Source organism: Lathyrus oleraceus, chromosome 5 (genome assembly GCF_024323335.1).
Source record: "Lathyrus oleraceus cultivar Zhongwan6 chromosome 5, CAAS_Psat_ZW6_1.0, whole genome shotgun sequence".
NCBI classification, from domain to species: Eukaryota; Viridiplantae; Streptophyta; class Magnoliopsida; order Fabales; family Fabaceae; genus Lathyrus; species Lathyrus oleraceus.
This window is the reverse complement of record NC_066583.1, coordinates 641,639,762-641,648,719: the sequence shown is the minus strand read 5'-3', so window position 1 is coordinate 641,648,719 and position 8,958 is coordinate 641,639,762. Positions and strand designations below refer to the sequence as shown.

At 31.3% G+C, this 8,958-nt stretch overlaps 2 protein-coding genes across 3 annotated transcripts; one reads left to right on the top strand and one right to left on the bottom strand.

Moving 5' to 3' along the window:
• The first annotated feature begins 636 nt into the window (after positions 1-636).
• LOC127087548 (monothiol glutaredoxin-S15, mitochondrial) lies at positions 637-3,389 on the top strand. Its single transcript, XM_051028445.1, has 6 exons — positions 637-806; positions 1,179-1,310; positions 1,394-1,493; positions 2,117-2,183; positions 2,992-3,070; positions 3,146-3,389. The coding sequence occupies exons 1-6, from the start codon at positions 756-758 to the stop codon at positions 3,191-3,193; spliced, it is 477 nt and encodes a 158-aa protein (XP_050884402.1). The 5' UTR covers positions 637-755; the 3' UTR covers positions 3,194-3,389.
• A 213-nt stretch (positions 3,390-3,602) lies between these two features.
• LOC127087547 (uncharacterized) lies at positions 3,603-6,677 on the bottom strand. Of its 2 annotated transcripts, none has more exons than XM_051028443.1 (10): positions 6,364-6,677; positions 6,181-6,250; positions 5,809-5,923; positions 5,315-5,351; positions 5,145-5,214; positions 4,934-5,038; positions 4,465-4,615; positions 4,275-4,357; positions 4,083-4,176; positions 3,603-3,998 (listed from the first exon to the last, which is right to left on the bottom strand). In XM_051028443.1, exons 2-10 carry the CDS (start codon positions 6,209-6,211, stop codon positions 3,911-3,913), a joined length of 774 nt encoding a protein of 257 aa, XP_050884400.1. In that variant the 5' UTR covers positions 6,212-6,250; positions 6,364-6,677; the 3' UTR covers positions 3,603-3,910. The 2 variants fall into 2 exon arrangements, with proteins under 2 accessions (XP_050884400.1, XP_050884401.1); XM_051028444.1 differs by having other exon boundaries at positions 6,442-6,677.
• Positions 6,678-8,958: the final 2,281 nt, after the last annotated feature.

Genomic DNA, 8,958 nt, shown 5'->3' with positions numbered 1-8,958 from the left:
TATTACTATTTAAAGTGCATTCTAACTCACTCAAAAGCCTTGAAGATTTGAGACATAATTACTAAAAAATAAATTATTAAACAATTTTCTATTATGTAACTAGTTATTTCTTAGTTTTCTTAATTACTCTCTATCTCTCTTCTCCTCCTTATTGGTTGTTTTCTTAATGACTACTACAATATACTAAACCAACGGTTTTACTGTCTCACTTTTCGGATTTACGACCTAGATCACGAACTATCAGTAAATATCCTTAAAGAAAATCAAAGTTTAGGTCTCTTGACAAAGGTCTTGGTTCCACGATATACATTTCATTTTTTATTATTAAAAATTATTTAAAAATGTAATTAATTATTATATCAGATATTTTATTTTTATTTAATATTGATTATTCATTAAAATAATTAATTAATTATAAATATTACCATTGCGATTGGTATGAGATTGAAATCACGGAACTAATCCACTAATCAAACTAGTTGATCTAATAACTCAGATATTAGTGGTGAAAAAGATGTTCCAAAAAAATACTAGATGGTTAAAAAACACTAAACTTTTGAAAAAAAAAACTAAAAGTGATAAAATAATTTTTTAAAATTAAACGAGTTTATTTATAATAAAGATAAAAAGTTATTATTATTATAATAAACTAGTAGTACTTTGGTTGCGAAAAAGACGATAAACACATTATTTGGAAGTTGTCTGCATTTAGAGAACTCATTCCTCACATCAGAAAGAATTGATACAAAACTGTCATGGCGGCCATTCTTTTCAAGGGAATCGCAGCTCGCTCTCTCACTACACGTGTAACTTTTCTAACCCTAAAACCAAACCCTAATTTTATTATTTTTACATTTCATGCTTTTTCTATTTATCACTTAGGAATCGCATGTTCAATAGTTCTACATGTAATTGGAATTCTACGAATGGTTCTGAAATCGCTTTTCTATCAATCGGCTATTATTTTTCAAATCATGAAATCCCTCTTTTTTTTTAAATTTTTTTGAGCTGATATAAACATGATTTTTTGTAGAAAAACTGTTGAGAAAGATCTCGAGATTACTGAGCTGGATATAATTTTAGTGTTATAATCGAAAGGATTAAAATTTGTTTGTTTTCTATAATGTGAATTGCACTTTCTTTTTGTAATGATATTGTTTTCCTTTGAGTGTTTGCAGCTAACTAGTTCCTGTTATTATGGAATGAAATACTCAACCAAGGTGTCTAATGATCCCGACACACACGACGATTTCAAGCCAGCTAATAAGCTTGAGAATTCTGGCACTTCTTTGTCAAACATCATTGAGCAGGTGAATTTCATATCATCATGAAGAATCTATTAAGGGTTTATTATTTTGATGACAAATAATTTGTGACTCATAATAATGTACAGGATGTCAAGGATAATCCTGTTATGCTATACATGAAAGGCGTGCCTGATTTTCCTCAGTGTGGTTTTAGTTCTCTTGCAGTTAAAGTTTTAAAACAATATGGTAAGTAAATGATACTTTTCATGCTTCGTCTTTGCTACCCGAGAAATTATATCTTCCGAGCTTGTATTCTCATGGTAGAATTGTTATTTTTCCCCGTGTTCTGAAAATTGTGTGTATGTGATTTTGAGAGTGTAGACTCAGAATGGATATATATAGTGTTACATAACTTATTTTTCTATCAAACATTATGGTGATTAATTTTTCTGAAGGCAGCTGATGTCATGGTAGCTACTGCTTTTCTGTAATCTCATGTTTTGGTTTAGTTATGTTGAATGGAATTATTTTAAAAATTTCATCCTTGCTATTTGATTTCATCTTCTGCAACATAAATGGAAACTAACACAATTTTTAATGGCAATCCTGTTAAGCAAGAAGAAAGAGTAGTCTGTAGGTGCTGGCTTGAAATTTAATTATGATGATCAATATTATAACCTTTGCGAGAATATGTAGCACATTAGCATGTTTTTAAGTTTCACATGAGTTTTTCCAATTGTTGATTTTTTTTCTTGTTATTTTTATTTACCTATGGCCAATAGAAATTTGTTGTGAATACGATTTAGCTTTACTGGATGACAAACTGAGAATTTATACAATGTAATTATTATTATTTGTTGCTTTTGTAGATGTTCCTTTAAGTGCTAGAAACATTTTGGAGGATCCTGAACTGAAAAATGCTGTAAAAGCCTTCAGGTAAACATGTTCTTGCTGGTTATATTTCTCTAGCTTCTTCAGGGAAATGCTCTTACTGTAGCTTACTTTTTCAAAATTAGCATTCCCAGAAGTTAATGAAAATGTTTCAGTTAAAGGAAATAAATAAAATATATACTTATTGCCATTAATAATAACTAAAGTTAGTGATATGTGATATGAAACACAATATTATTTTCGAATTGCATTTTGTAAATCCTAATATTTTAGCTAAATTCAGATTATGAATTATAAATCTTAAAATTTGAAAGTAATTGTTGTCCTGTCTAAACATTGGAACCTTCCAATTTAGAATTCCATGTGTTAGAACTATGACACCCTTTACTGGCTATGAAGTCCAGTGGACGAGAGTCATGCCACAAATCTGAAGACCATAAACATCAGTTTGAAGATCAAAATTTGTTCTATGTGAACTTGTTACAATTGATTTCAATATGTCTAATGAACTGGTTATTAATCTGTCATTTATTCACTAATTAAACCTTCTGTTCTCCAATGATTTGATATGCTTTCATGTTAAGTATGTTGGAAATTAGTTGGCCAAGATTTGTCCTTGTATGTTTTGGATATACGTGCACGTTTTTGGAAGCTTATGTAAAATGATTTTCAAACTTTGTTTTCTTTGCATTAAAGTGGTATATGAGTCCTCTATCTTATTGATTCTCAAAGTATGTTAGTACCAGAAGTGCAGGTTATGCTAAGTTTAATTGCTTTTCCCATTTAACAGCTTAATAATTACAAATGAGGCAAATATACATTTCTGATGTTTTCCCTTGTTTTTTCTCTGCAGTCACTGGCCAACATTTCCACAAATTTTCATTAAGGGAGAGTTTGTTGGTGGATCAGACATTATTCTTAATATGCACCAGGTCCATTCCCATTTCAACAATTGATCATTTTTTATTTTCTACTCTCCTGTTTAACAATATTTCCCATTCTTGTAGACTGGTGAATTGAAGGAAAAGCTTAAGGATATTGTGTCCAAGCAGTAAAATCACAACTAAGGCGATGGAATTTTAAAAAGAGAGAGGTAGTTTAGACCGACTTGTTCGACGCAATCTGTTTCTTTTGCTGAAAAGATTACATTATGTTATGTCTTTATATCAGATTTTCTGGATAGTAATAAGTTATTCGACGATTTTTTTTATTGTGATATACAAATTTCGTGTGCGCGTGCACTTTGCTTTATTGTTTATTTTGCTGTATATGAAATTATAGTTAAGGCTGAACTTTCCATTCATCCTGTGTTAGAATAATGTGACAAGAGCATTGTATTACAGATTTTTGGTAACAAGGCAGGGAAAATAATTCAGTGGCAAGTGTTTTGCTGTATATAGTTTCTAAATTAAATTTTCTTCTTGAAATCAAAAGCATTATCTTTGATTACATTAAGTTTTATAATTCACTCCAAAAAGAAAGTTTATTGAAATTGAAAAACAAGGAGTCCAAGATCCCTGTTTTGTTACAATCACAATGCTAATAAAAACAAAACTAAATCTCTCCAATAATACTACTGATCAAGCACCTAGATTCTACAATAATAAAGAGAAAAATGCTTAGTAAACACATTCATATATCTTTATTGCTCACCAACATGACAAAAAGGGACCCTGAAAATTAAATCTCCTATTTATATTATCCCACCTCCCCTGTTATTCTACAAACATTCACTGATTCGTTCATATTTTAATACTACTAGTTTTGTCATTTTAAGATGAGAATCCTTCAAGTCCCAACCTTGAACTAAGCCAGGTGGAAACCTCATCCATCTCTCTTGGAACTGTGTAATGACCAAGCCTGCATTCATCACAACAAACTCTGAAAAACTGTTCTAATATTTAACACTTGTTTCATTAATATTGATGATTGATTTCATCTTACCCTTCATAGGATTTGAATGCTATATATCGAAACCCGGCAGAGCTTAAGGATTGTGCAGATTTCTCTCCATACTTGCAGTGTACTACATCATCACCTACAAAATGAATTCTCTGTCGTTATTTTGAGATCAGACGGTTGAATTGAAAACTTCGTGAATTAGTTACACCAGCATTTAGATTTTTAGATACGTACTGATTCCATGGCATAGTAAAATCGGTAACGAAGCAGCTCGCCTTCGTGATTCGTGTGAAACTTCTATCTTGCTCCCTAAGCTCCTACAAGATAGCAGGTTCCAACCCAATGGAGAAATGATTATAATTATAGTGAAACTGATGAGAAAAATAATACATGTTTTAAAGTTATTATCAGTATATGATGATACCTTGATCCTGGAAGCCAACCACTGAGTCCAACAACTGCTCTTAAACAGACAGGATATGGGATGCCATTTCCATACCTTCCCATGGCATAACAAGTTGAAGAGTATAATGCTATTGCTGCACCCATGCTGAACCCTCCAATACCAACTTTCACTGCCATATAATAGTCAAATAACATTAATTCAAGATTCCAACTTTAATTAAGGTCCAAAAAATAATATAAATTTTTTTGTTTTGAAAATTCGGTATCTGACCCTGACCCTAAAATCTATTAATTCGGGGGTCCCATTTAAAGTCAGAGCAAAGCTCTGTATAGATTGACCTAACACAAAAATTGTTAGCATATAGCAGGATTTGAACCTGAGACCTTAAGAGGAGCACACTCTCAAATCTCAAAGTCTTCACTAACGAGCTAACTCTTACGTAAATGTATTATGTTATTATTGATTCAATGAAAGCTTTGAAAAGTACCATCAGCTGGCTCTGTTGACAGCAAGTTAGCAATATGTGCTGCTGAAGCATCTAAACCTTCCCAATCATCAGGACCATCTTCTGAAAGTTCTCCCACATCAAACCCTGCAGATTAATATTCAATCACCAAGTTAATCACACTTGTTTAATGCTCTAATTCAATTAACAAAGAGGGTGAAAAAAGTTATTTTTTTTATTTTAAAAATATTACATGCAGTGCAGGGAAAACCGCCGAGTATCGCCACGGGACGGGTAGGAGCAGTAGGACAAATCCATTTAATCTGTATCATATCATACAAAATCATCACATTAAAGAACACATGAGTAGTCAAATTATTGTAGTTATGGAGTGAGAATATTAACATAGAGAAGTATTCTCACATTTGGAAGTGGAAGTGATTCCAACAATTGAGATGAGCTGCAGATAAAAACAAAATACAAAATCAGAATATTTCTATTACATGATAGCTTCTATTCATATAGTAATATATTCTTCTGTCAATATTGATATAGGTAGAGAATTTAGTATATACTCTTCTAAACCAAGAATTATAATCACAACTTTCTTATGCAGAATATATTCCATGTAGAATCTAACCAGAAAGAACTGCAGTACTTAGAACATTCATTAGGAATATAACCAGAAAGAACTTCACATATTTTCCGTTAAAAGTTTCATTTTTCGTATACGGATTGTGTACTTGAAACAAAAGAATGAAGCATTAAGGTTAGACAAGGTAGAAAGAACAAATATCGTGTTTTCTGTTTGCGTTTTTTCCCGTAACTTTTTACTTTTGAACTGAATTACTGTTGTAAAAGAAATGATATGATCCACAAAGGAAAAGCAGAATACATAACAGCGATGACATTCATACCTCAAACCATTATCACCAAGTCCATGCAACCAAACTATAGTAGCTTGGTGTTTTCCCTTAGGCCTCACGACATGTGTCTTCCCGAACTCGAAAGCTCGTCGAGTAGTTCTACTACCTGCAATTGTAAACAAGAAAAACGCTACTACTACTCAATAACATGCTAAGTTTGAAGATAGCTGACAAATGTCAAAACATAACGCAAAAGCATTGATAATATTTGGATTCACAACGAGTTTGACAGATCACGATTTTAGCAAAAGTTGCACTCAAAAACTTCAACAAAACCAAGTGTCATCGTGATTCTGTCAAACTCACCGTGACTTGATAACAATCTATAAACTAAAATTCATGCAAGTTGCAAAAAGAACAAACCGGAACCGGTATGAGAATGTGCATGACTCATTTTGCTGGTTGAAAGAAGGTCCAGCTACTAGTACTGCAACTGTAATGAAGAAAAATGCAGAATGGTGATGACCCTTTTATACCGTAAAGAGTATAGTGGAGATGGAATAAAACGTGTGAATATGCATTGCCATGTAAGTATAGTGAGTGTACCGTTTATAGTGTGCAGCTGCAATAGCCTAGAATGGTATCAATGAAAAGGAGAGAGAGACAAAGACAAAAGCAAGAAACCTTTATGAGTAGAGAGAATCAAAGCAGAGGAGACAGAGCACAATCATCCATTCCTAAACCGCACAGCTAGGAGAGAGATCTCAAAGAGAGAATCTATGCTTGTTTTTGTGGACAGTGCCCATAAAATAAAGCAAACCACAACAACAACAACCACCGAAGAATATTACTCAAAATGTAGAAAGAAAAAAAAGAATAACCATAGTTTGTAAAAAAAAAAAATCTTTTCGCAATCATTTGTTTATGAATTTCTTGTTGATCGATAGATACCCATTAACCTCAAAACCAACTTTTTAAAACTTTTGTACATAATGAAATCACTTAAGAATTGATTTTAAGACTTTTTTAGTTACAGTAGATTCAGCCCTTATCGTTTCGATTCGTATAAAATAAAGTAATTGATGATTGATTTAAAATAAGAATTGACAAGAAAAAGTATGCAAACTTTTCAGTGTAACTTCCCTCTCTTATGATTTCTTAGTTGCCACTAAACTTTGCAGCTGAAACCCCACTTTGAAGAAAAGTTTTGTTTGTTTATACATGTGATATGAGAAACAACATAAGTCCAAATTGATAATCATGATTCATGATTCATGATAATAATAGCATATCTTGTTTGTAACACATTAAGATAAAATCTTCATGTATTTAGCAGAAATCTTTAAACAATTTTTATAAAATACCAAAAGGAATCTTAAGAAATGCAGGCCTATAGTTTATTAATATCTTTTGTTATGTCAGTTAGATAGAGCTTTCTTGAGTGGACTCCAACATGAATATATATATCCCACTCTTGTTTTGTTTGGTTTATATATATAATTATATATATATGTTACATTCCTGTTTATGTCTCCATATTGTGCAGAGATATTTGCAGCTTTGGTTGAAGTATCAAATATGTAATTTATTGCAAAGTGAAAAAGTGGACCTGGGATGGCATATATACCAAGATAAACAGAGAGGCACTATGTAATGTAGGATGTATAAGGTCAATGAGTTCATAATTCATTGTGCACCACTATGTCTGCTCTCCTATAAAATTCAGCTTTCATGCTTCTTTTTACTTGGAAATCTTCAGATGCTATCTATCCACTAACTAGTTTATCAAGATTCTCTTCAATTTTCAGGATTTTTAATTGGATATGCTTAACATTCTAATGTTATCAAGCTTTACAATAACTCATCAACCTTTCTTTTTCTTTCTAATTCATTCAAGTATTAATGCAAAACTAATATAGTGTTAATTGTGTTATATAAATAGTCTTTTCTCTTATATACGGAACATGCTTTGGATATGAAGTGTCGATAAATGCTAAGTCATGAATGATGATATGTGATTCCTACTTCATCCGGTTGATGTACCAAACGTTCCACATTTCATGCTTTATTTTCCAATGTTAGAATTATGATTATCTATCCTATGTAACATGGGCTAGTCCCCACTATGAAAAAGGTGAATGCCTATAATTCCCACTCAGACTTTTTTTCCCCTGACAGAATGAAATGACAGTGTACTAAATGTTAACACATTTTTATTATTATTTCCTCTTTTTAATTTCCATTTATTAACAATTGTCTGTTCAAATCAAGATAAGATAAAAAGGTGTTTTTTTTAAAAATAGAATATTTTCAAAAATAATATCGAAATAACCAAAATTTTAAAATATTTATCAAAATAACCATATTTTAAAAGGTATAGTCATAATAAATGACGCATACTTTAAATGTATAGATATAGACATCATTTGATATGACGCATTCATGTATGAGGAGTCATTAAAGTTAGCGCATGCATACAATGTTTGAGAACACCGGCGCATGCTTTGTTTGTATTTTTTTTTTAAAGTTTTAATTATAAAAAATTAAAATAAAAAATAATTAATAATATTATGTCATAAATAATATTACACATACATGGTTTTTTTTTCAATTTTTTATAATTAAAATTTAAAAATTAAAAAAAATAATACAACCAAAGCATGCGCCATTGCCAATGCAAATGACACTTGCTTTTAAACAGTGTATGCATACCTCAATCTTAGTGGTTCCTCGTACATGCATGCGTCAACCTTAGGGACTCCCCATACATGCATGCATCATATTAAATGACGCCTCTTCAAAAAAAATAATACAATCAAAGCATGCGTGAATGCAAATGACGCATGCTCTCAAACATTGTACGCATATGCCAACTTTAGTGGCTCCTCATACATGCATGCGTCATATCAAATGACGCCTATGTCTAAACATTTAAAACATGCGCCATTTGCTATGGTTACACCTCTTAAAATGTGGCTATTTTGATAAATATTTTGAAAACTTGGTTATTTCGATATTATTTTTGAAAATCTTGATTATTTTAAAAAAAAATAATTCTAAAAAGATCGATGCATTTGTAATTCAGCCCCAATTACTTTGCTTCCCAACCTCTTGATATCACTCTTTTCATTATAACGGGGACACAAAATTCAACTCACTTAAATTTCTTATAATAAAAAATTAAAATATAATATAATTTTA

Bases quoted from the DNA above. Each gene is read 5' to 3' on its own strand.
- LOC127087548 (XM_051028445.1), top strand. From the start codon at position 756: ATGGCGGCCATTCTTTTCAAGGGAATCGCAGCTCGCTCTCTCACTACA. The intron at 1,494-2,116 runs GTAAGTAAATGA...TTGCTTTTGTAG, and splicing joins TAAAGTTTTAAAACAATATG to ATGTTCCTTTAAGTGCTAGA. The intron at 3,071-3,145 runs GTCCATTCCCAT...CCATTCTTGTAG, and splicing joins TTATTCTTAATATGCACCAG to ACTGGTGAATTGAAGGAAAA.
- LOC127087547 (XM_051028443.1), bottom strand. From the start codon at position 6,211: ATGAGTCATGCACATTCTCATACCGGTTCCG. The intron at 5,924-6,180 runs GTTTGTTCTTTT...TTACAATTGCAG, and splicing joins ACATTCTCATACCGGTTCCG to GTAGTAGAACTACTCGACGA. The intron at 4,358-4,464 runs GTATCATCATAT...GCTATCTTGTAG, and splicing joins GGTTGGCTTCCAGGATCAAG to GAGCTTAGGGAGCAAGATAG.